Source organism: Dipodomys spectabilis, unplaced genomic scaffold (assembly GCF_019054845.1).
Source record: "Dipodomys spectabilis isolate Male_0828 unplaced genomic scaffold, ASM1905484v1 ptg000119l, whole genome shotgun sequence".
Taxonomy (NCBI): Eukaryota; Metazoa; Chordata; class Mammalia; order Rodentia; family Heteromyidae; genus Dipodomys; species Dipodomys spectabilis.
In genome coordinates this window covers 4,519,961-4,546,385 of record NW_024870796.1, presented here as the reverse complement: position 1 = coordinate 4,546,385, position 26,425 = coordinate 4,519,961, and the positions used below count along the sequence as shown (strand labels likewise).

Genomic DNA, 26,425 nt, shown 5'->3' with positions numbered 1-26,425 from the left:
GCTCCGGGAAGTTTACGGAGTCACGACGCGCTTAGCAAACGTTTCACAGGCATCCTGCTGAAGGGGCGGGGCTACGCTGCAGGGTGATTGGTTGCCGTGCGTCAGAAGCGTGGCCACGGGGAGCGAGACTTTGATTGGCTATCGTGAGGCGGGACTAGCGGGGAAATCCTGAATGATGATTGGTTGGGGGTGTTAGGCGCGCGCCCTCGGGAAATGAGACGTCCGTGCGGGCTCTGCCTTGGCTGCCGAGAGGCGGGGTGAGCCGGCGGCCCCTGAGGTGACGGGGACGGCGTGGGGAGCCATGGGTCAGGCAGTGAAGGTGACAGGGGCTGGGGAGGGGTGGGTGCGGTGCGGATGGGGAGCGGAGGGGACGACTGGGGGACGGTTGTGGAGTTCCTGGGGGTTGAGGTTGAGGACCCTGAGGGCCGTCGGGGGCCTGCAGGTGCGCGGGTGGGAGGGGCTGCGGGTGGGGCCCCAGCGCCCGGCACCGGCCGGGACGGGGGGCCGGGGGGGGGGGGTTACCTGAGATAAAAACACTCGTCTTGGAAACTGGGACGCCTGTCATCCTGGCTACCCAGGAGGCTGAGATGTGTGGAGCGCGGTTCGAAGCCAGCCTGGGCAGGAAAAGCCCCCTGAGAGCCACCCAAAAGCCGGAAGTGGAGCTGTGACTCAAGTGGTAGAGCGCTAGCCTGGAGCAGAAATGCTCCGTGATAAAGTTTCCAAGCCCTGAGTTCAAGCCCCGGGGCCGACACGTACACACGCGCGTGCAAAAACATGGGTTGGGTGTGCCCCCCCCCCTCCCCAATCCGTCCTCACGAGTATTGATTTGTCTGAAGGACCCATTTCACATCCCAGGAAATAAAGAAGACCCAAAACGCGAATTTAAGATCCACCCAGCTTTCTTTAACGTGTAGTGTTTGCATGTGCTTTCTTTTGTAATAAAACATTATACAAAAAAAAGAAAAAGTTCCAACCAGCCAATCGAGTGTTATGTTTGTTCCCATATCTAGAGGTGAGGAACCAAGGAAAGATTCCCCAGCGAAATGCCTTGGAAAAGTAGCACTTAGCGAGACACCTGTGAGACCTGAACCAGGGGAAGGGAGATGGGTGAGGGTGCTTGGGCACCCCAGATCCCGTCTCTCTAGGGACCCTGGGCTCAGGTTCATTTCTAGTCAAGTGCATTCCTTGTTGGTGCCCAGTTCTCAGGCAGCCATCTCTTAGCTTTAAATATCGACATGATGGTCAATTGGAATCTGTCGTTGTCACACAGCGCACAACACTGCAAGGGAAAAAGCTATGTTTTATGATACATCAGTAATAAGCCACCAAGCATCCCTCGTGGACTGTTGAACTCAGGGCAGGGAAAGACACAATTCTATCACGTTATTCATTCAAGAATTATATTGAAGCCGGATGTTGGTGGCTCACACCTGTAATCCTAGCTACTCAGGAGACTGAGATCTAAGAGTATGACACTCTTATCTCCAAGTAACCACCAGGAAACCAGAAGTGGTGCTGTGGTAGGGTTCTGTTCTTGAGCCAAAAAGTTCAGGAACAGTGCCCAGGCCCTGAGTTCAAACCCCAAGGCAGATAAAAATAATAGTGATAATTATTATTATATTGAAGCCCTAAGATGAGTGTTCATGCCTGTAATCTTAGCCACTTAGGCAGATGAGATCTGAGGATTGCCATTGGAAGACAGGTCAGGCAGGAGTCTGTGAGACTCTGATCTCCAAAAATCTAGAAGTAGAGATGTGGCTCAGGTGGTAAAATGCTATCCTTGAGCAAAAAAGTTCAGGGACAGCAGCACCTAGGCCCTGACTTCAAGCCCCAGGACGTACACAAACACACAATATGTTAGGTACTAATAGCCATAAATTATCTGTACTGTACTACCTGGGCATACTAAAGGCACCACTTTGCCTTTATAAAGAAATACACTAGGGGCTGGGAAGGTGGCTCAGTGGTAAAGCACTTGCCTTGCATGCATGAGGCCCTGGGTTTGATTCCTCAGTACCACATAAGCAAAAAGAAAAAAGCCGGAAGTGGCGCTGTGGCTCAAGTGGTAGAGCGCTAGCCTTGAGCTGAAGAGCTGAGGGATAGCACCCAGGCCCAGAATTCAAGCCCCACGACCGGACCCAAAAAAAAAAAAAAAAAAGAAATATACTAGGTAGGGAGAAGGGCAATATTTCTTAATAATTTTTATTGAGATTAAGTGATTACATAAATTTCACAGTATTGTGGGGGTAGTGATACTTAGTTAAAGTCACAAACACATTTTAACCTTCACAGGGCATATTGTCATGATCATGGTTTATAAAGCTTGTGGATAATATAAGCTTTGACTGTACAACTATTTCTTCCAAATTGGGTGATATGTGCATTTCTTTCCTTTTGCTTAATGTCAGCTGTTCCCTCTTTCCCTCTCCTTCCCTCCCATCACTTCCCTTGAAATACTAAGTTCATTTTCATCAATGTCCAGTGCAGCTGATGGGCCAAGAAGGTCAATATTGAGAGAACAATATTTAGCACCCTTTTTGGACTTAGAAGTGAGAGGTAGCCTCAGCATGTCACTGAAGTCTCTTGGCAGTGTGACTTTTTTTTTTTTTTTGGTTGATTGTGGGGCTTGAACTCTGGGCCTGGGCTGTCCCTCAGCTCTTCAGCTCAAGGCAAGCGCTCTCCCACTTGAGCCACAGCACTACTTCCAGTTTTTTCTGCTTATGTAGTGCTGAGGACTCGAACCCAGGGCCTCATGCATGCAAGGCAAGCACTCTACCACTGAGCCACCTTCCCAGCCTGGCAGTGTGACTTTTTACTAAACTTTCAGGCTCTTTTCTTACCCTTTTGTCTCAGCACTGCACTTCTCATGTGAGCAATCAGTTAACCTCTCCTAAATTGTATTTTCTTTCTGAGCCCTCCTAAGATGTAAGTTCATGATTTTATATGTATGTGATTTGAAGAGCAGATAAAAGCTTTAGTGTCTTCAAAAGAGAGCAAATACTTACAATACTAGCAAACTGGTTTATGGCAAAATGATTATGACATAAGCATCCTTGTATTGTTTTTGTTCTTTGTTTCTTTGCATGTTTGTGTGTTTGGTTTTTTTGGGGGGGTCCGGTAATGGGCCTGAAGTCTGGGCTTGGGTGCTGTCCCTCAGCTCTTCAGCTCAAGGATAGCGCCCTACCACTTGAGCCACAGCGCCACTTCCGGCTTTATTTTTTCTGCTTATGTGATGCTGAGGAATCGAACCCAAGGCCTCATGCATGGCAAGCGCTCTACCACTGAGCCACCTTCCCAGCCCTGTGTTTTGAAATAGGGTCTCACACATTCTGTGGTCCAGGCTGGCCTGAAACCATATGTAAACCAGGCTAACCTGGAACTTGAGAACTTCTTGGGACAGGATCCCTGGCCTCCCAAATTCTGGGATTACAGGTGTGCACCACCATTCCCAACTTTGTTTTGTTTGCTTTGTAGGACTTGGTATATAATGCTTAAAGTTTTTTTCTTCCCCCATGTGTTAGGGGTGGAGCCCAGGAACTCATTCATGCTATGGATGTACTTTACCTCAGCCCCTAAACATTTTTAATTTAAATAAACAAGGGAAAGAGAAAGGTTTTTGTTTTGTTTTTGTTTGTTTGTTTGTGTTGCTGGTCCTACTTGAACTTAGGGCCTGATACTGTCCCTGAGCCTCTTTGTGCTCAAGGCGAACACTCTACCACTTGAGCCACAGCGCCACTTCTGACTTTTTGATATTTAACTGGAGGTAAGAGCTTCGGGGACTTTCTGCCCAGGTTGGCTTGAACTGTGATCCTCAGATCTCAGCCTTCTGAGTAGCTAGGATGATAGGCGTGAGCCATCAGCAACCTGCTGGAAAGATTTGTTTTTAAATTTTGAAGGCCTGATGTTTACAAGCTATTCTGAAAGGTAATTTAAGATAATAATAGGAATAACACACACACACACACACATACATAAGAGAAATAAATAGAAAAGGAAAATTGTTTAATCTTTGTAATCCAGTTATATAAAATGTGAAATTTTTTTCTCAGGAGGTCTGAATTCCGATTTTCTTAACAGGTTTTACAGCTCTTTAAAACACTGCACAGAACCAGACAGCAAGTTTTTAAAAATGATACCAGAGCATTGGAAGGTAAAATTGTGTGTGTGTGTGTGTGTGTGTGTGTGTGTGTGTGTGTGTGTGTGTGTGTGTGTGTATTCCCTTTTGTTTTAAGTCTTTACTTTAAATGACTGGCGACCCACACCCACCTTACTTAATGAAAACCCAGCTTGGGAATGACTTTCACTGGCTCTCTTCTGATGGTATATTTGTTTTTTGGGTTTGGGGGATTTTGTGTTTTGTGTTTGCCAATCCTGGGGCTTGAACCCAGGGCCTGGGCACTGTCTTTGAGCTTCTTCTTTTTTTTTTTTTTTTTGTCGGTTGTGGGGGCTAAACTCTGGGCCTGGGCGCTGTCCCTCAGCTCTTCAGCTCAAGGCTAGCACTCTACCACTTGAGCCACAGCGCCACTTCCGGCTTTTTCTGCATATGTGGTGCTGAGGAATCGAACCCAGGGCCTCATGCATGCAAGGCAAGCACCCTACCACTGAGCCACCTTCCTAGCCCTGAGCTTCTTTTGTTTAAGGCTTGAGCCACAGTGCCATTCCTGCTTTTTCTGTTTATGTGGTACTGAGGAATTGAAACCAGGGCTTCATGCATGCCAGGCAGGCACTCTACCACTAAGCCATATCTCCAGCCCCAAGTTTTTTGGTTTTTTTGTGCAGGTCCTGGGGCTTAATCTCACTGCCCCCAAGCTTCTATTGCTCAAAGCTATTATTAAACCATTTGAGCTATAGCCCCTTTCTGGTGTGTTTGTTTTTCTTTCTTTCTTTCTTTGTTTTGTTGATTAATTGGAGCTAAGAGCCTCATAGACTTTTTCTACCTGGGTAGGCTTTGAATGTAGATTCTCATATCTCAGCCTGTTGAATTACAGGCCTAAGTTACCAGTGCCTGGCTTAATATTATGTTTTGTAAAGATTTGTTTATACTACACTTCTTTCAGAAGTATATACTTAAAAAATGATAAAGATTTCTCAAAGAATCAGGAAAAAAAAAAGGTTGGGCCAGGTGTCAGTGGCTCACACCTGTAATCCTAACTACTCAGGAAGCTGAGATCTGAGGATCATGGTGCAAAGCCAGACTGAGCAGGAAAGTCTGTGAGACTCTTATCTCCAATTAACCACCAGAAAACCAGAGGTGGCTCTGTGGCACAAGTGGTAGAATGTTTGTCTTGAGCTGAGGAGCTGAGGGACAGCACCCAGGCCCCAGAGTTCAAGCCCCATGACCAAAGAAAAAAAAGATCTCGTGAGAATTTCAGTGTTTGCCATGACTTGCCTTTGGTTCAAGCCATGAGTCTTCTTTTTTTGGGGGGGAGGGAGGGTCCTGTCCTGGGGCCTGAACTCTGGGCCTGGGCACTGTCCCTCAACTCTTCAGCTTAAGGCTAGCGCTCTACCACTTGAGCCACAGTACCACTTCCGACTTTTTTCTTTTTGCTTATGTGGTGCTGAGGAATCGAACCCAGGGCCTCAGGCCTGCGAGGCAAGCACTCTACCACTGAGCCACCTTCCCAGCCCATGAGTCTTCTTTTATGTAAACAAATTTCTTTTTTTTTGCCGGTCATGGGGCCTGAACTCTGGGCCTGGGCGCTGTCCCTCAGCTCTTCAGCTCAAGGCTAGTGCTCTACCACTTGAGCCACGCACCACTTCCGGCTTTTTCTGTTTATGTGGTGCTGAGGAATCGAACCCAGGGCCTCATGTATGCAAGGCAAGCACTCTACCACTGAGCCACCTTCCCAGCCCAACAAATTTCTTTTATGGAAACAAAATTTCACTCTGGAAGATCACATACACTGTATTGTCTGTGTCAATCTGGAAGTCTCCACAGATATGGAAGGAAAATCCAATCCAAATCTAATTTACATCCACATTCTGTGTTTCACTGAAGCTTAAACTTAGACCTAAACACTATCCCTGAGCTTTTTTTATTTTTATTTTTAGTTTTGGCACTCCTGGGGCTTGAACTCAGGGCCTGGGCACTGTCCCTGAGCTTCTTTTGCTCAAGGCTGGCACTCTACCACTTGAGCCACAGAGCCACTTCCGACTTTTTCTGTTAATGTGGTACTAAAGAATCCAACCCAGGGCTTTATGCATGCTAGGCAAGGACTCTGCCTGGAAGCCACATTCCCAGTCCTCTATAAGCTTTTTTGTTTAAGGCTATCTCTTTTTTTTTTTTTTTGGTCCGGTCATGGGGCCTGAACTCTGGGCCTGGGCACTGTCCCTCAGCTCTTCAGCTCAAGGTGAGCACTCTACTACTTGAGCCACAGTGCCACTTCTGGCTTTTTTTTTCTGCTTATGTGGTGCTGAGGAATCGAACCCAGGGCCTCATGCATGCAAGGCAGGCGCTCTACCACTGAGCCACCTTCCCAGCCCGCAAGGCTATCTCTTTACCACTTAGCCATAGCTCCACTACTGGCGTTTTGGTGGTGAAGTAGAGATAAGAGTCTCATGAACTTTCCTGTGTGGGCTGGCCTTGAACCATGATCTTCAGATCTCAGCCTCCTGAATAGCTAGAATTCCAGGTGTGAGCCATTGGTGCCCAACTCTAAGTACATTTCTTAACCTTCTTAAGAAGGTGTCTGGTAAAGTGGCCCCCACTTCGGAAATTAAGTTTTCCTAATTCAGAGCTGGGCTCTGGCAGACTAACTGAGCAACTTTATACAGATCGTTCCTTCAGTTGCTCTCCACAGCAGGTGAGACTGAATAGATTGGATTAAGCTGCTACAATGATATAAAGTGATATAACAAAATAGTATAGCAAAAGTCTTTATTTTTATCTAAATGAAGGCACTCAAAATTATAGATGTGTCCTTCTGACTCTTGTATTTTAAGCTACCCATGTGTGTACATTGTTTAATACGTTTGTCTTTATTGACTTTTGTTTTGTCAGTCATGGGGCTTGAACTTTGGACCTGGGTGTTGTCCCTCAGCTCTTCCGCACAAGGCTAACGCTCTACCACTTGAGCCATAGTGCCACTTCTGGATTTTTTTTTTTTTGTTTGTTTATGTGGTGCTGAGGAATCGAACCCAGGAGGTCTTGTATGTAAGGCAAGCACTCTACCACTGAGCCACCATTCCCAGCCCCTTTATTGACTTTTAATAAAGACATTTTTGTCATGTCTGGGTTCATGAAATCAATTCCAGCACTTGGGAGGCTGAGACAGGAGAATTATGAACTTGAAGATAAGTGTAGGTTAGATAGTGAGACTTTGTCTGGAAAAAGAAAAAAATCAGGTTCTGGTGGCTCACGCCTGAAAGCCTCGCTACACAGGAGACTAAGAACTGAGGATCACAGTTCCAACCCAGCCTGGTCAGGAAAGTCCTGAGACTCTTCTCTCCAGTTAAATACCAAAAAGCCAAGCCAGGCTCTGGTGGCTCATGCCTGTAATCCTAGCTACTCAGGAGGCTGAAATCGGAGGATCATGGTTCAAAGACAGCCCAGGCAGGAATGTCCATGAGACTCTTTATCCACAATAAACTGCCAGAAAACCAGAAGTGGTGCTGTGGCTCGAGTGGTAGAGCACTTGCCTTGAGCTGAAGAGCTGAAGGATAGCACCCAGGCGCAGAGTTAAGCTCCATGACTGACAAAACAAAAAACAAAACTAAACTAAAAAGCCAGAAGTCAAGTTGTGGCTTAAGTGGTCTTAAGCCACAAAAGTGCTGGTCTTAAGCACAAAAGCTCAGGGACAGGGCCCAGGCTCTGAGTTCAAGCCCTAGGACTGGCACAAAAAGTAAAAAGAAGGACTGGGAAGGTGGCTCAGTGGTAGAGCGCTTGCCTTGCATGCATGAAGCCCTGGGTTTATTCCTCAACACCACATAAGCAGAAAAAGCCAGAAGTGGTGCTGTGACTCAAGTGGTAGAGCCCAAGCCTTGAGCTGAAGAGCTGGGGGACAGCGCCCAGGCCCAGATTTCAGGCCCTACAGCCTACAAAAAAAGAAAAAGAAAGAAAGAAAATGAAAGACATTTTAATCTAAACACTTAGAGAAAAATATTTATTTGGATTTATTAAAATCTAGTGACTAAAGGGACACAAAATTGCAAGAGAAAAATAGAGTAATGAAAGTTTATATTACGCTCCCCTCTCCCCCACAAATTTTGGTAGCCTTTCAAAACTCTCCATGAAACTTTTTAAATACTTTTTCTTTCTTTTTTTTTTTTTTTTTGGGTCCAGTCATGGGGCCTGAACTCTGGGCCTGGGCGCTGTCCCTCAGCTCTTCAGCTCAAGGCTAGAGCTCTACCACTTGAGCCACAGCGCCACTTCCAGCTTTTTTCTTTTTTCTTATGTGGTGCTGAGGAATCGAACCCAGGGCCTCAGGCATGCAAGGCAAGCACTCTACCACTGAGCCACCTTCCTAGCCCTAAATACTTTTTCTTATGCTTTGCTTTACATACAATCAAAACCTTTTCTTAGAGAAGTAGAAATTCATTTACATAATATAAATTATTGGGACAGGAATTATAAGTTAGAAAAACAAATAACCAAGCTCACACTTATAATCTTAGCTACTCAGGTGGCTGAGATCTGAGGATAGTGGTTCAAAGCCAGCCTGGGCAGGAAAGTCCTTGAGACATTTATCTCCAATGAGCCACCAGAAAACCGGAAGTGGCACTATGGCTCAAGTGGTTGAGCTCAAGAGCTCAGAGACAGTGCCTAGGCCCAGAGTTCAAGCCCCATGACTGACGAAAAAAGAAAAGAAAAACAAATAACCTTATATATATTTTTTCTCTCTAGCAGCCAGAATAAAGATCAATGAAGAATTCAAAAGTAACAAGAGTGAGACTTCTCCTAAGAAAATAGAAGAGGTACAGTTGTTTTCAATTCCAATAAAACTTGGAATTTTTTTGAAAAAGAGGAAATGATGGAAATAGATGGTCATTTGAAAGGAAAGTCATCCTCCTTGAAACCCTCCACTTTACTTGACGTGGCTCACCTACTCAGGACCATTTCCCTGTCCCTAAAAGATAACCCCTTGCCTGTGGCAAGAACAATGGAGGTAGCAATGATCAAAGCAAGAGCTACTTAGCCAATGCAAAACACAAAATCCTCTCTTTGCCTGAGGCAGGTCGGTGTTATAGAAACTCAGAACCCTAGACGGAACTTCCTTACTCATGTATGTGTGTGTGTGTTTGCATGTTTGCATGCACATACGTGTGCATGTATGTAGGTGTACCTGCCAGTCTTAGGGCTTGATCTCTGCCTGCTTGCTGTCCCTGATCTCTTCTGCTCAAGCCTAGCCCTCTACCATTTGAGCCACAGCTCCATTTCTGGCTTTTTCTTGGTAGTTAATTGGAGATAAGCGTCCTCACGGACCTTCCCGTGCCAGCTGGCTTTGAACCATGATCCTCAGATCTAAGTCTCCTGAGTAGCCAGGATTACATATATGAGCTACCAGCCCCCAGTTTCTCTGGGAATTTTTTTTTTTTTTTTTTTTTTTGGTCCGGTCATGGGCCTGAACTCTGGGCCTGAGCGCTGTCCCTCAGCATTTCAGCTCAAGGCTAGCACTCTACCACTTGAGCCATAGCACCACTTCCGGCTTTTTTTTTTTTTCTGGTTATGTGGTGCTAAGGAATCGAACTCAGGGCCTCATGCATGCAAGGCAAGCGCTCTACCACTGAGCCACCTTCCCAGCCCCTTCTCTGGGAATTTTTGAGATAGAATCTTGCTTTTTGCCTGTGCTGGCCTGCAACCACAACCCTCTTCTTTTTTTTTTTCTGCCAGTCCTGGACCTTGAACTCAGGGCCTGGGCACTGACCTTGAGCTTCTTTTGCTCAAGACTAGTACTTTACCACTTGAGCCACAGCACTTTTTCTTTTTATGTGGTACTGAGGAATTGAAACCCAGGGCTTTGTGCATGCTAGGCAAGCACTCTACTACGAAGCCACATACCCAGCCCACAAGCCTCTTTTTTTTGTTGGTTGTGGGGCTTGAACTCAGGGCCTGAGTGCTGTCCCTAGACCTCTCTGTGCTCAAGGCTAGTGCTTTACCACTTGAGCCACGGCCCCATTTCCCATTTTTGAGTTGATTAATTTGGAGATCAAAGTCTCATGGAGACTTTTCTGCCAGGGCTGACTCTGAACTGCAATCCTCAGATCTCAGCCTCCTGAGTAGCTAGGATTACAGGTATGGATCACTAGAACCCAGCTACAATCTTCTTACTTAAGCTTTCCATGGTAGCTGGGCTAACAGACATGTGCATCCACACCCAGCTTTTTCTGCTGAGTGGGCTGGCCTTGAAATGCAGTCCTCCCGATTTCAGCAACCTAAGTAGCTAGGATTACAGCCATGAGCCCCTGAAACTCTCTGACCAATGGATTTTAGTCTTTCTCCTGCACTAAGCAGTACAGTAAGTCATCTTATTTGCAAGTTTATCACATATGGTTTTGACAGACACAGAGAAACAGAGAGAAGAGAGAGAGAGAGACAGAGAGAGAGAGAAAGAGAGAAATCAAAACAAAATTGCACAGTCTAGTTAATGTGGAGAAGCTCTCAGGCAGTCCTGTATTTAACTTGGTGTATGAGCTGCTGTTTTTATGCCCTGACCTTTGTACAAATCTGCCTCCCCACAAAGCAGCTTATACCTACCTACAGAGCAAGGGAAAAGTGAATTGCTTAATTTAAGTGATAAAGTGAAAACTTGAGGTTTGTTGAAAGGTAGCAGGTCTCTAAGCAGAAGTTGGGGACACTAGGAAAAAAGGCGTCAGGCACTATTCTGCACCTCCTGATCATTCACAACTTTTCCTCAGCAGCAGTCCCCAGGAACCATTCACCCCCAGTTATCAAGACTCTACTGTAAGCCGTGCACTATGGCTCAGACCTGTAATCCAAGCTCCTCAGGAGATGGAGATCTGAGGATCACAGTTAGAAGTTAGCTGGGACAGGAAAGTCTCTGAGGATCTTATCTCCAGTTAACTAGCAAAATCCTGGGAGTGGAGCTATGGCTCAAGTGGTAGAGGGTCAGCTTTGAGTGAAAAAGTTTAGGGACAGTACCCAAGCCCTAAATTCAAGTCCTAGTACCAGCGCGCCCGTGCACGCACACGCGTGCGCGCGCACACACCCACACACAAGTCTACTGTACAGTGAGCATAGTTTATTATATGAAATCTTAAAATTATATCATGGGCTGGGAATGTTGCTTAGTGGTAGAGTGCTTACCTAGTATCCATGAAGCCCTGGGTTCGATTCCTCAGTGCCACATAAACAGAAAAAGCCAGAAGTGGTGCTGTGACTCAAGTGGTAGAGTGCTAGCCTTGAGCACAGAGTCTTAGGGATAGATCCCAGGCTCTGAGTTCAAGCCCCAGGACTGGCAAAAAACATTATATATTATAATTACAGCTGTTAGTACCATATTATTAGAAAAATCCTTTTAGTACCAGGAAGCTTCCAAGCTCATAGCACATACAAGTAGCTCTATGGTTCCAATTTTTGTTTGAAAGCTGGAATTTTATCATTGTCAGCATATATTGTCAATTGGTTTTTCTCAAGAGAAACACATTTCACTCGTGTTCAAGAAATTATCTGCCAACTACACACCAGTGGCTCACACCCCTAATCCTAGCTATTCAGGAGGCTGAGGATCATTGTTCAAAGCCAATTCAAGCAGGAAAGTCCATGAGATTCTTATCTCTAATTAACCACCAAAACGCAAAAAATGGAGCTGTGGCTTACATGGTAGCAAATGCTCAAGGATAATGCCCAGACCCTGAGTTTAAGCCGCAGGACCAGCACATACACACACACACACACACAAATAATAATAATAACTAGCTGGGCACTGGTGGCTCAAGCCTGAAATCCTAGCTACTCAAGAGGCTGAGATCTGAGGATCATGATTCAAAGCCAGCCCCAGCAGGAAAGTCCATGAAACTCTTATCTCCAATAAACGACTCAGAAAACTGGCACTGGCGCTGTGGCTCAAGTGGTAGAGTGCTTGCCTTGAGCTGAAGAGCTGAGGGACAGTGCCCAGGCCCAGAGTTCAAGCCCCATGACTGCCAAAAACATAAAATAATAATAATAATAACAACTAATCTGCCAAATACCTTGGTCTGAGTAATCATAGTTTCTCAAGGCTCTTTCAAGAAATTAACCTTTTTTTCCCCTGTACTGGGGCTTGAACTCAAGGTGTGGGTGCTGTCCTTTACCTTTTTCTTTCTTTTTTTTGTCTTCTGCTTACGTGGTGCTGAGGACTCAAACCCAGGGCCTCATGCATGCAAGTCAAGCACTCCACCACTGAGCCACACTCCCAGCCCCCTCCTTTAGCTTTTTCACTCAAGGCTAGTGCTCTACCACTTGAGCCATAGCTCCACTCCCAGCTTTTTGGTGTTTAATTGGAGATAAGAATCTCTTAGATTTCCCAGCCTGGGTGGGCTTCAAACCATGATCCTCAGATCTCAGCCCCCTGAGTAACTAGGGTTACAGGTGTGAGCCTCCAGCGCCTGTCTTTAAAAGGCTGTTTTTATGGAGGAAGTTACACTTCCATTTACACTTAAACAATACAGAAAAAGAATTTTGTCCTCACAGATCCCTGAAGGGATCTTCAATCTCTCAGGGGCCCAGAGCTAGAGAACCAGTGTTTGGGGCCCGTTTCTCACTCTGCACATGAGGTCTAATGCTAGAGGAGAAGATGGTTAACCTACACTATGTCTCTAATGACAGAGCCAACGTGGAACAGTCTGTGTTCAGGAAACCAGCTCTATAAAGAAAGTCCCAAGCTGGGTACCAGTAGCACATGCCTGTAATCTTAGCTACTCAAGAGGTTGAGATCTGAGGATCACAGTTTGAAGCTAGCCTGGGCGGGAAAGTCTGTGAGAATCTTATTTCCAGTTAATCAACAGAAAACCCTAAATGTCGCTGTGGCTCAAGTGGTAGCCCACTAGCCTTGAGCACAAAGAATCTCATGGGCCGGGCGCTGGTGGCTCACGCCTGTAATCCTAGCTACTCAGGAGGCTGAGATCTGAGGATCGCGGTTCAAAGCCAGCCCGGGCAGGAAAGACCGTGAGACTCCTATCTCCAATAAACCACCAGAAAACCGGAAGTGGCGCTGTAGCTCAAATGGTAGAGCTCTCGCCTTGAGCTGAAGAGCTGAGGGACAGCACCCAGGCCCAGAGTTCAAGCCCCATGACCGACAAAAAAAAAAAAAAAAAGAATCTCATGGACAGAGGTCAGACCCTGACTTCAAGCCCCAGGACTGACCAAAAAAAAAAAAGTCCTAAAGCCCTCATGTTTTTTTTTTTTTTGGTTGTAAGGCTTGAACTCGGATCCTGGGCACTGTCCATGAGCTCTTCAGCTCAAGGAGAGCACTCTACCACTTGAGCCACAGCACCACTTCCAGTTTTCAAATGTACATTATAACAAAACATTCTGAATCTGTTTGGGAACAAAATATGGAGTAGATAGATAAGAGTTATAAAATTATCCCAAAATGTTTGAGCTTTGTATACTGTAAAATGTTAAAAGCAACACTAACTAAAAAGGAATTGTTATATAAAACTATAGTTTTCAGCTAGGCTCTGGTGGCTCATGCTTGTAATGCCCAGGCCCTAAATTCAAGCCCCTTGATGAACAAAACCAAACAAACTAGAGTTTTCTAAACAATACATAGTCATGAAACCCTCTAAGGACTCACACTGGCTTTCTCAACAGCTGATGAAAATAGGTTCTGACGTTGAACTGCTCCTCAGAACATCTGTCATACAAGGAATTCACACAGACCACAACACACTGAGTAAGTAAACTTAAAAAACTGTGATTTCTGGCCGCAGTGCATTTTGACATACTGAACAAATCCTATACCCTTGTTTGTTTTATTTATTTATGTAAACAAATTTGATCTTGAATTTGATCTCAGAACCTTGCACTTGGTAGGAAAGCAGTCTACCATTTGAGTCATACCCCCAGCCTTTTGTACTTTTAGTTATCATTTCAGATTTTTTCCTAGGGCTGCCCTTGAACTGTAGTCCTCCTGTCTATGCTTCCCTTACAGCTGGATTTACAGGCATGAAACTTCCATGCCTAGCTTATTTGTTGAAATGGGTTCTCCCTAGCTTCCCTGCCCATCCCCCACCCCTCGGTCGCGGGGCTTGAACTCAGTGCCGTGCACTGCCCCTGAGCTCTTTTGCTCAAGGCTAGCACTTTACCACTTTGAGCCATAGCGCTACTTCCAGAGTTTCACGTACTTTCTTACCCAGGCTTACTTTGAACTGTAATCATCATATCTCAGCCTCCTGAGTAGTTAGCATTACAGGCATGATCCATGGGCACCTGGCTCTCTCTAGCTTTTCTTTCTTTTTTTTTGGTTTTGGTCAGTCATTGGGCCTGAACTCTGGGCCTGGGCGCTGTCCCTCAACTCGTCAGCTCAAAGCTAGCACTCTACCACTTGAGCCACAGTGCCATGTCCAACTTTTTCCTGCTTATATGGTGCTGAGGAATCGAACCCAGGGCCTCAAGCATGCAAGGCAAGCACTCTACCACTGAGCTACCTTCCCAGCCCCTCTCTAGCTTGTCTTCTGGTACTAGCTGATCTCAAACTGAGACCCCCCCCAATCTGTACCTCCTAAAGTGCTTGAAATTATAGGTATAAGCTACCACACCCAGCCTTCAATAGGGTTTGTGGAGTTTTTTTTTCCCATTGGCTGGATTTTAACCTTGATTTTGCCTCCTGAGTAGCTAGAATTACAGACATGAACCACTAGCTCCCAATTTCAACAGGATAGATTTTAAGTTTTATATATAAAGGACTTGAAGGGTTGGGATATTGCTCATGATAGAGTACTTGCCTAGCATACAAAAAGTCCTGGGTTCAACCAGCAGTACCAAAAAAAGGTGTTCAACTTTATAGAAATGGAGTCATACAAGATTTTCATTTTGTCTGGCCCTTTTTTATCTCAGTATTACATTTGTGAGATTCATTTATGTTCTCGTATTCCTTCATGTCATAGCAAATACTGTTTGGACTCATCACAGTGTCACAATTTATCCTTATGTTGTGGTTTAGGTTTTTCCCAGTTCAAGACTATAGTGGATAATGATCTTATGAATACCACGCATTTTGGTGGGGAAATGTGTGTAGAAACATGTGCATTATGACACACATCTTCAGAGCTAATATATAGTCGAAGTAAAATGTCTACATCCTAGGATCTGAGTTTTTCACATAGCAGTTTCCCAAAGTTGTTCTGACTCCGTGAGCAGCCGCAGAATAAGTGCACAAGCTCCACTTGTCCTCAGTCCTCACTCAGACTTGGCAGCATGTGTCTCTGTAGCCTTGCTGGGCCCTGTGCAGTGCATCATAGTTACTTTCATTCATGTACCTAGTAACTAACTGAAGGAATAGAGCACCTGTTTAATGGACGTTTGAATATTCTCTTTGATGAAGTTCCTGCTTGTCTTTTGCTCATTTATCTTTTCCTAAAGGGTTGTCTGCCTTTTCAGTATTGACTTGGAAGAATTCTTTCCATGTTTTAAATGCAGATTTTTTTTTGCCTGTCCTGGGGTTTGAACTCAGAGCCTGGGCACTATCCCTAAACCTTTTTTTTTTTTTTTTTTGGTCGTGGGGCTTGAACTCTGGGCTTGGTTGCTATCCCTCAGCTCTTCAGCTCAAGGTGAGTGCTCTACTGCTTGAGCCACAGTGCCACTTCCAGTTTTCTAGTGGTTTATTGGAGATAAGAGTCTCATGGACTTTTCCTGCCCGGGCTGGCTTTGAACAGTGATCTTCAGATCTCAGCCTCCTGAGTAGCTAGGATTACAGGCATGAGCCACCAGCACCCAGAGGTCCTGAGCGTTTTCTCAAGGTTAGCACTCTACCACTTGAGCCACAGCACCACTCCTGGCTTTTTCTGTTTATGTGGTAGTGGGTAATCGATCCCAGGGCTCCATGCATGCTAGACAAGCACTCTACCACTAAGCCACATTCCCGGCCCAATATTTTGGATAATCTTCTCCATTGTGACATGTCTTTGTCTCAGTAATGTTATCTTTCAGTGAAGTTCCTTTTCTTTTTTTTTTGCTAGTTCTGGGGCTTGAACTCAGGGCCTGGACACTGTCCCTGAGCTTCTTTTGCTCAAGGCCAACACTCTACCACTTGAGCCACAGTGCCACTTCTGGCTTTTTCTGTTTATGTGGTACTGAGGAATCGAATTCAAGGTTTCATGTGTGCTAGGCAAGCATCCTACCACTAAGCAACATTCTCAGCCCTGAAGTTTCTTGTTTTAATGTAGTTTAATTTTTCAGTCTTTTCCTTTATGCTGAGGATTTTGAGTTCCATGCAAAAAAATAAAAAATAAAAAGCTATCAAGTGAGGACATGAAGAGATTCTCTTGTGCCTTCTTCCTTAATTTATTGTTTGAGCCCTTTCATTTTGTTCTTTCTATTAACCAAAGTTGATATGGTGTGAGATAGAGGTTATTCTGGAAAAGTCTTCTCTTTCCCTTGTCAGTCACATTGATTATAGAATCAAATGGCTTCAGCTGGGTGCGTGTGTTTCTGGACTTTAGGATCTCATCTGTCAGTCTGTGGTTCCCTCTGTGATCACAAGCCACGATGTCTTGACTACGATACACTGGTGTCTTCCAGCCTGGTACAGTCTGTCAGTACTGACAGATTTAGAGAAAGGAATGTGGGCGGATTGCTTCTATTAGACACAAAGCTATTCATTGTCCTCAGGTCGCAATCTTAACTTTTGATTATCTTTTCTACTTGAAAACAGCTCGTTGTCCTGTGTTTGTCAAAAAATGCACGTTAAAATGGAGTTAATTTCACAGGCCATAGCTCTCAATCAGTTAAAGCCAGGGGCCAGGTACTGTTTTGTTTGTTTTTTAAAATCATGGTAAAATACACTTAACAATAGTGTGTGTGTGTATGTGTGCGTGTGAGTCTTGAGGCTGAAACGCAGGGCCTGCGCAATGTCCCTGAGCTCTTTTTGCTCTACATTTTGAACCAGAGTACTTCTTACAGTTTTCTGGTAGTTAATTGCATATAAAAGTCTCACAGACTTGAATGTGGCTAGTTTTGAGCCTCAATTCTCAGATCTCAGCCTTCTGAGTAGCTAGGATTACAGGTGTGAGTCATTGACACCTGGCATTGGAACAGATTTTTTTAACTGATGTTTTTAAAACTTGGTAAGAAAAAAATGTGGTTATGTGATTTTGTGCTTCTAACAAATGATGCCTTAGTGGAAAATAATAGAGATAAAAAATGATAAAAAATGATTTATTACCTGTAAGAATAATCAGCATGTTGTATACGTGAGCTCTAAATCTCCTTTTTTTTTTATTCCAAGTAATATCTATATTGAAAATTAAATATTGAATTTTGAAAAGAATTTCTCATCTGAACAATTTGTCCTTTTATTCCTTGAAAAAACAACAGTTTGAACTGGTACCAGTAGCTCATACCCATAATCCTAGTTTACTTGGGAGGCTAAGAATGAGGAGGATTGTGATTCAAGGCCAGACTATGAGTAAATCTAAGTCCCCTTCTCAGCACATATTTTGGTAGAGTGGCCTGTCACTCTAAGCTATGTGAGAGGCCAGAATTGGGAGGATCATGATGCCTGGCCAGACTCCATAGAAACGAAGCTAGACCTGGCAGCCTATACCTGTCATCCTAGCAACTACAAGAAGCCTGAAGCAGGTCCATAGTGCTTTGGTGAGAAGCAAGGCCCTGTCCTGAAAACAAACAAAGGAAGAAAACAAAAACCCAGGTCTGGAGATGTAGTTCATAGGTACTGTACAAACGCCCAGTACAAAAAAAAAAAAAGGCAATTAAATTATTTCAAGGTGATTTCAAGGTTTTTGTTGTTGTTGTTGTTGTTGTTGTTTTTGTCATATGTGGGGCTTGATCTCTGGGCCTGGGCACTGTCCCTCAGCTCTTCAGCTCAAAGCAAGCGCTCTACCATCGGAGCCACAGCACCACTTACGATTTTCTGGTGGTTAATTGGAGATAAAAGTCTCACAGTCAGGACTGGGAAGGTGGCTCAGTGGTAGAGTGCTTGCCTTGCGTGCATGAGGCCCTCGGTTCAATTTCTCAGCACCACATAAGCAGAAGAAGCTGGAAATGGCACTGTGGCTCAAGTGATAGAGCACTTGCCTTGAGCTGAAGAGCTCAGGGACTGTGCCCAGGCCCAGAGTTCAGGCCCCACGACCGACCAAAAAACAAAGGTCTCACAGACTTTCCTGCCTGGGCTGGCTTTGAACCATGATCCTCAGATCTCAGCCTCCTGAGTAGCTAGGATTACAGGTGTGAGCCACCTGCACCCAGCTTACTTCAAGGTTCTTTAGCATAGAAAGAACCATTCAATCATGGGAAGAATTCCTTTTTTTAAATGTTCATTTTCTCTTCCTTCCTTCCTTCCTTCCTTCCTTCCTTCCTTTCCTCCCTCCCTCCTTCCTTCCTTCCTTCCTTCTTTCCTTTCTCTCTTTCTCTTTCCCTTTCCCTTTCCCTTTCTCTCTCTCTCTCTCTTTTTGTCCATTGTGGGGCTTGAAATCAGCCTGGGCGCAGTCCCTCAGCTCTTCAGCTCAAGGCTAGGGCTCTACCACTTGATCCACAGCGCCACTTCTGGTTTCTGATGGTTTACTGGAGATAAGAGAATCACAGACTTTCCTGCCTGGGCTGGCTATGAACAGCGATCTTCAGATCTCAGCCTCCTGAGTAGCTAGGATTTACAGGCATGAGCCACTGGTTCCTGGCTCTGTTTCTTTTTAGTAGTACTGGGGCTTGAACTCTGCTGCTGAGCCATGTCTCTTAGCTTATTTTCACGCTTTTTTTTTTTTTTTGGTGGAGAAGCGCATTCACAAACTATTCCCTCACTGTCCCTACAGTACCATCCTGGAGCAGGGGCCCTGGGGAGGAGACATGAGTCAGAGACAGGCCCTCGGGGAAAACACTGTGCCCAGTGCAAGTTCCCCAATTCCAACTTAGCATTTTGCTTATGTGCCTAGTATATTTAGCAATATGTCTGCAACTTCAGACTCAAATATCTTAATGTCATGTACATTACTTCTACCCAGATGTCTCTTTGATTCCCTCACTGTTATAGATGCTATTTGTAATATTTTCTTTTAAATCTTGGCTCAGATTTTGACTTCGATCATTAATTGGGCTAAAAGCTTTTTATTTGAAAAAGTCGCTTTTTAAATAATGCATTTAATATGCTCACAGTCAATCAGCCTTTTCAGAGGCCTGAACTACGGGAAATAAATTGTGATCTCAGTGTATTTCCTTATCAAAGATCTGGCAAGGTCAGTATACTGGTGTTACAGTTCCTTGATCTACTGTGGACTACTTCAAGGATCTTACAATGAAATCAACTTCAGTGAAAATTAGTGTATAGCTATGTAAATGTACTTTTATAGCTATGCAATGTACTTAGGCCTAGTTACAGTGTCAGCAACATGTGAATATAGAAAAACTTGATTGTAAAGATTTTCTTTGATCCTAGCTACTCAGGTAGCTTAGATCTGAGGATCATGGCCCAAAGTCAGCCCAGGCAGAAAAGTCCATGAGAATTTCAGTCTGAGGCTGATACAGACCAGAGAACCTGTAAACAACATCTCTGAATTCTAAAGCAAAAGAAGGGAGGGGTTCTGGGGGTGTGGCTCAATAGAGCACCTACATAGCAAGCACAAGGCTCTTAATTCAGATCTCAGTACCACCAAAATAAAACACAAAAGACATGATTTCAAGATAAAGATTATGAAGGTGGGCGGAAAAGACCACTATCGAAGGATGACAATCATGCTTAAACATTAGAACAAGATGTTTACTTGTGGCTATTTGTACATGGGACAAATGGAAAGATTCAAAATCTGTAATGTTTTTTGACAGGCTTGTATTGCCAAGAAACCCCAGGCTTATTTAGCTTATTTATTTATTTATTCATGAGGCTTGAACTTAGGGCCTAGGCACTGTTCCTGAGCTTTTGTGCTCAAGGCTAGCGCTCTATCACTTTGAGCCACAGCTCCACTTCCAGTTTCCTGGTGATTAATTGGAGATCAGAGTCTCACAAGCCAGGCACCAGCTACTCAGGAGGCTGAGTTCGGAGGATCCTGGTTCAAAGCCAGCCTGGGCAGGAAAGTCCTTGAATAAACCACCAGAAAACTGAAAGTGGCTCTGTGGCTCAAAGTGGTAGGGCTAGCCCTAAGTGAAAAAGTCCTTCAATAAACCACCAGAAAACTAAGTGAAAAAGTCCTCCAATAAACCACCAGAAAACTGGAAGTGGCTCTGTGGCTCAAAGTGGTAGGGCTAGCCCTAAGTGAAAAAGCTCAGGGACCACACCTAGGCCCTAAGTTCAAGCTATAGGACTGACAAAAAGGAAAAAAAAAAAAAGGATCACAGAAAGCTGGGCACTGGTAGCTCACACTTGTAATCTAGCTATTCAGGAGGCTGAGATCTAAGGATTGTGGTTCAAAGACAGCCCAGGAAGGAAAGTCTGTGAGACTTTTTTTTTGTGTGTGTGTGTGTCAGTTATGGGGTTTGAACTCTGGGCCTGGGTGTTGTCCCTCAGCTCTTCAGCTCAAGGCAAACACTCTACCACTTGAGCCACAGAGCCACTTCGGATTCTCTGGTGGTTTATTGGAGATAAGAGTCTCATAAGCTTTCCTGCCTGGGCTGGCTTTGAACCATGATCCTCAGATCTCAGCGTCCTGAGTAGCTAGAATTACAGGTGTGAGCCACAGGTGCTTGGTTTATCTACCTTTCTTTAATTCATAAATCTTTGAATGCATGACAAGAGGAAGTAGATTGTGAAAACTTGCATAACCCAGAAGAGCATCTGCCCCTGTAGCTCTGCTTCTAGACAGGAAGACTGGCTTTGAGACTTCAGGACCTAGAGCTCTGAAGTACAGAGCTCCACCAGAAACAGAAACAGTCAGGTTCTGCCGGATTGCTGACCCAACTCCTTGACAAGCAGGCCTGGCTCTTCTTGTGCTGTGGGATTGAGGAGTTTCTGTGGAGCTGTGACTGCACATTTTCTTTTTCTTCTACTGTCTGTTTTTCACTTAACTCCAGTGGGTGTCTACCACACAATCTGCCAAGGCTGCTGGGCACAGCCACCAGACATCCTCTGCCCATCTGCATGAGATCTCAGGATGCAGGTGGGAAGTTGAAGTTATTACAGTGGGAAGAGGGGTATACATGCACGTGTGTGTATAGCTAAAGGGATATGACAAGAAAAAGAAGGTTATATCCCAGACTACATGGTATCTGTCTGGCCGTCATAAGACCAGTGTTCTGGGTTTTATTTCCAAAAAATCCTTGTCTTCCTGTTAAAAAGGAATGAGCAGGAAGGGCTCTGCCCCATGGCCCTTCTCCTTTGCCTACCTGGAGTATGCATGCATTGACTGCCGCAGTAAAGGCCTCCTACCAAGAAGGGCTACAAAACACCAGGAAAAAAGAGTCATGGAATCCTAGAAGCATCAAGGATTTTGCTAGACCCAGGGCATTCAGCTGGGTTTCCTGTTAATGTGAGAAAATGAACTCCCACATTGTTGATCTTCTGGTTATTCAGAGTAAACATATTCTGAAATAATAAAGGTAGGTTTAGTCATTTTGTATTTCATTCTCCTGTAAAAGCATGTTTCTAACATGCTATGTTATCATTTGTTGTTTGTCTTGTCCATTAGATTCTGAAGTCCTTGAAATGAAAAACTTTTTCCCCCCAGTCCTGGGGCTTGAATTCAGGGCCTAGGTGCTGTCCCTGAGCTGCTCTTTGCTTAAGGCTAGTGCTCTATCACATGAACCACAGCTCCACTTCCGGTTTTTTATGAGAATTGTATTGGAGATGAGACTCTCACAGTCTTTCTTGCCCTGGCTGGCTTTGAACTTCGATCTTCAGATCTCAGCCTCCTGAGTAGCTAGGATTCTAGATGTGAGCCACTAGCACTGGGTGTAAAAGACTTTTTATTGGCCTGCAATGCTTAGCAATAGAGCACCTACCTAGTAAGTAATAGGCCCTGAGTTCAAATCCTAGAACCACATCAATCAGCCAATCAATAGGAGTTTAGTATGACAGTTCCATATGTGCATATAATAGCATATAATATCATACCCCCTTTGTCTACTGAAACTTATATATTCATATTTGTGTTACTCCTTGATATAATTTCTAAAATTAAACAGGCACTTTTTTACCCCCCAATACTGGGGCTTGAACTCAGGGGCATTATCTCTGAGCTTCTTTTGCTCAAGACTAGCATTCTAGCACTTGAGCCACAGTGCCACTTCCTGCCTTTTCTGTTTATGTGGTACTGAGGAATCAAACCCAGGACTTCATGCATGCTAGGCAAGCACTCTACTACTGAGCCACATTCCTAGCTGCAGGCATATTTTTTTTGATAAGTGAAACAAATTCTTCATTCTCTAATTAAATCTCCAAAGACCTGAGAAAAGCAAGTGAGATATAAAGAATGACTAAATAATACAGATTTAATAACTGGTTTTCATTTTGGTAAGATAGATATATCATGCAGTTGATAAGAGCATTATTTTTAGTAAGATTAGCTCCTTTCTTTATTAAGTAAAAACAACAGTTTAACTTTTGGGATGAATTTCTTTTTTTTTTTTTTGGGTCCAGTTGTGGGGCCTGAACTCTGGGCCTGAGCGCTGTCCCTCAGCTCCTCAGCTCAAGGCTAGTGCTCTACCACTTGAGCCACAGCACCACTTCCGGCTTTTTTCTTTTTGCTTATGTGGTGCTGAGGAATTGAACCCAGGGCCTCAGGCATGCAAGGCAAGCGCTCTACCACTGAGCCAACTTCCCAGCCCCATGGGATGAATTTCTTGTATTTTTAAATTTTTTATTATTAAGCCGGGTGCTGGTGGCTCACACCTGTAATCCTAGCTACTCAGGAGGCTGAGATCTGAGGATCTCGGTTCAAATCCAGCCTGGGCAGGAAACTCTGTGAGACTCTTATCTCCAATAAACCACCAGAAAACCAGAAGAAGTGCTGTGGCTCACGTGGTAAAGCACTTGCCTTGAGTTGAAGAGCAGAAGGACACCACTCAGGCCCAGAGTTCAATCCCCACAACTGACCAAAAAAAAATTATTATTATTATGAAGGGGATGTACAGACAGGTTGTAGTTTCATAAGTCAGGTAATGAGCATTTCTTTTTGGACAATGTCACCCCTTCCTTACTTCCAGATTTTCCCTCTCACCCCACACTAAGTTGTTTTTGTTTTGTTTTATTTTGGGTCTGGTCGTGGGCCTGAACTCTGAGCCTGGGCGCTGCCCCTCAGCTCTTCAGCTCAAGGCTAGCGCTCTACCACTTAAGCCACAGCACCACTTCCCGTTTTTTGGTGGTTAATTGGAGATAAGAGTCTCAGGGCTGAGTGCGGTGGCTCATACCTGTAATCCTAGCTACTCAGGAGGCTGAGATCTGAGAGGATCCTGGTTCAAAGCCAGCCCAGGCAGGAAAGTCTGTGAGACTCTTATCTCCAATAAACCACTAGAAAACCAGAAGTGGCGCTGTGGCTCAAGCAGTTGAGCACTCGAGCTGAGGGATAGCACCCAAGCCCAGAGTTCAAGCCCCATGACCAACCAAAAAAAAAAAAAGTCTCATGGGCTTTCCTCACCTGGGCTGGCTTTGAATTGCAATCCTCAGATCTTAGCCTCCTGAGTAGCTAGGATTACAGGTGTGGGCTACAGGCACCTGGTTTCCTTCCTCCTTTCTTCTTTTTTCTTTTGTGGTACTTGGGTTAAACTCAGAGCTTTGAGCTTACCAAGCACTAACTCTACCCCTTGAGCCAGGTCCAGGTCTTTTTCATTGAGATCCTATATTTCATATAGGATCTCAAATTTTACCCTAGTGTTGGCCTCCATTGCATGTTCCACCTCTTTGGTGCCCATGTACAGTATCCTGTCCAGTTTATTTGTTGAGATTAGGGGGAGTCTCACAAACTTTTGCCTGGAATAGCCTCAAGCCACAATTCTCCAAATCTTTACCTCTCAATTAAGTTAAGGATTATAGGCATGAACCACTACACCGGCTTTAAATTTTTTTTTTTTTTTTTGTCAGTCATAGGGCTTAAACTCTGGGCCTGGGCACTGTCCCTGAGCTCTTCAGCTCAAGGCAAGCACTCTACCACTTGAGCCACAGTACCACTTCCAGTTTTCTGGAAGTTAATGGGAGAGAAGAATCTCATGGACTTTCCTGCCCAAGGCTGGCTTTGAACCTCAATCCTCAGATCTCAGCCTCCTGAGTAGCTAGGATTACAGGCGTGAGCCACCAACACCCAGCTTGGCCTCATATTTTGTTCTTGTTTAGCAGTGGTTTCAAAGAGGGCACTGTTGGCTTTGGGGCAGAGGTGCTGGCACCTGTGCATGCTGGGAACACACTGTACTACTGCTACACCCCCAGCCTGTTGTTGGCATTTTGGATATGAGCGTTCACTGTGCTGGACTGTCCCACACATAAAAATTTAGCATCTTTGGCTTCCGTCCACCAGATTCCATCTTCCAGCTGGCATGACAGCACACGCACACTCCCTTGGTCAGAACATCCTTGTAGGTTTGAGGCTGTAGCTCAGTGGTAGATACCACACACAGGCTTATCACGTGGGAAGCCCTGGGTTCAGTCCCAGTCCCCAGCCCCGCCCCACCCCCCAAAAAAGAAAGGGAAAAAAAGAACCATTGTTCTATAAAGTTGGAATATCTAAATTAAGAAGGTATTCTTGCTGGATTCCAAGAATGTAAAAAAACAAGACATACAGTCAGGAGCTGGTGGCTCAAACCTGTAATCCTAGCTACTCTGGAGGCTGAGATCTGAGGATCCCAGTTCAAAGCCAGCCCCCAGGCAGGAAAGTCTCTGAGACTCTTATCTCCAAGTAAGCACTCAAAAACGAACTGTGGCTCAAAGTGATAGAGTGCTAGCCTTGAGCTGAAGAGCTCAGGGACAGTGCCCAAGCCCTGAGTTGGAGCCCCAAGTGCACACACACATGTATACAATGTATGCACACACATACATGTACATACACAAGGTGTTCTTTTTCTTTAGTAGGTAAATAGACTATCCAGCTGATAGTTGTAATTGTTGGTAATCAGATGGCAGTGTGTTGTAGCTGAATTCTACAATGATATTGAATTAGTTGTGTTAAATAAATGATAAAGAATTAAGTTGGTTTTTCTATAACCAACTTATGTTTTTCTATAATCTAAAATGAGAACCCTCTTTTTTTGTTGTTGTTGTTGTTGATCGTGGGGCCTGAACTCTGTGCCTGGGCGCTGTCCCTCAGCTCTTCAGATCAAGGCTAGCGTTCTACCACTAGAGCCACAGCGCCACTTCCTGCTTTTTCTGCTTATGTGGTACTGAGGAATCAAACCCAGGGCCTCATGCATTCAGGGCAAGCACTCTACCACTGAGCCACCTTCTCAGCCCCAAGAGAACCCTCTTAAATGTCTCTATTTAGAATCATTTTTCTACCTTAATACGTTAACTAGAATAAATAAGATTTACCTTAAACCTCATAATCTCAGAGATGTGAGGGGAAGTGTGTGTAATTTTCATTTACTTCTACTTCAATGATTAAACAATGAATTCTCATTTTAACAATCCATTTTGTTTTTCTTTCAGAATTGGTCCCCAGGAAAGATCTTCTTGTTGAAAATGTGCCATATTGTGATAAACCAACTCAGAAGCAATGAATTTTCTAGAGTAAAACAAGTCTTCACACCATTACCTTTAAAATGGATCATTCTACCCAAAGTCCTGGAATTCAGATACTTCTCTCTAAATGGACAGATGGGAAAATGAGTGAAGGAAAGAAGAACTTCATAATTAAATTCACATTAAAATGACATTGCTTAGAACTGCAGAGTATAGCTAAGTTGTTTGCTTTTTAAGTTTCTCATAGTTCTTTCAAGAAATTAATTTTGGGGCCAGGCGCTGGTGGCTCACGCCTGTAATCCTAGCTACTCAGGAGGCTGAGATCTGAGGATTGCGGTTCAAAGCCAGCCCGGGCAGGAGAGACCGTGAGACTCCAATCTCCAATAAACCACCAGAAAACTGGAAATGGCGCTGTAGCTCAAGTGGTAGAGCGCTCGCCTTGAGCTGAAGAGCTGAGGGACAGCGCCCAGGCCCAGAGTTCAAGCCCCACGACCGACAAAAAAAAAAAAAAAAAAGAAATTAATTTTGGGGGTAGGAGACATGGCTCATATGTTAGAATGCTAGCCAGTGGATGAAAGTGTCAATTGAGTTCAAGTCCCAGTCTCCAACCAATAAAAAGAAAGGAAATTTATTTTTTTCCCCAGTCTCCAACCAATAAAAAGAAAGGAAATTTATTTTTTTCCCCAGTCTCCAACCAATAAAAAGAAAGGAAATTTATTTTT

At 44.5% G+C, this 26,425-nt stretch overlaps 1 protein-coding gene across 2 annotated transcripts; it reads left to right on the top strand.

Moving 5' to 3' along the window:
• Nucleotides 1-126: 126 nt before the first annotated feature.
• On the top strand, nt 127-25,911 carry Lyrm7 (LYR motif containing 7). 2 transcript variants are annotated; one of them, XM_042688918.1, is made up of 5 exons: nt 127-319; nt 4,078-4,150; nt 8,846-8,913; nt 13,751-13,832; nt 25,671-25,911. In XM_042688918.1, the coding sequence occupies exons 1-5, from the start codon at nt 302-304 to the stop codon at nt 25,739-25,741; spliced, it is 312 nt and encodes a 103-aa protein (XP_042544852.1). In that variant the 5' UTR covers nt 127-301; the 3' UTR covers nt 25,742-25,911. The 2 variants fall into 2 exon arrangements, with proteins under 2 accessions (XP_042544852.1, XP_042544851.1); XM_042688917.1 differs by having other exon boundaries at nt 199-319; nt 8,843-8,913.
• Nucleotides 25,912-26,425: the final 514 nt, after the last annotated feature.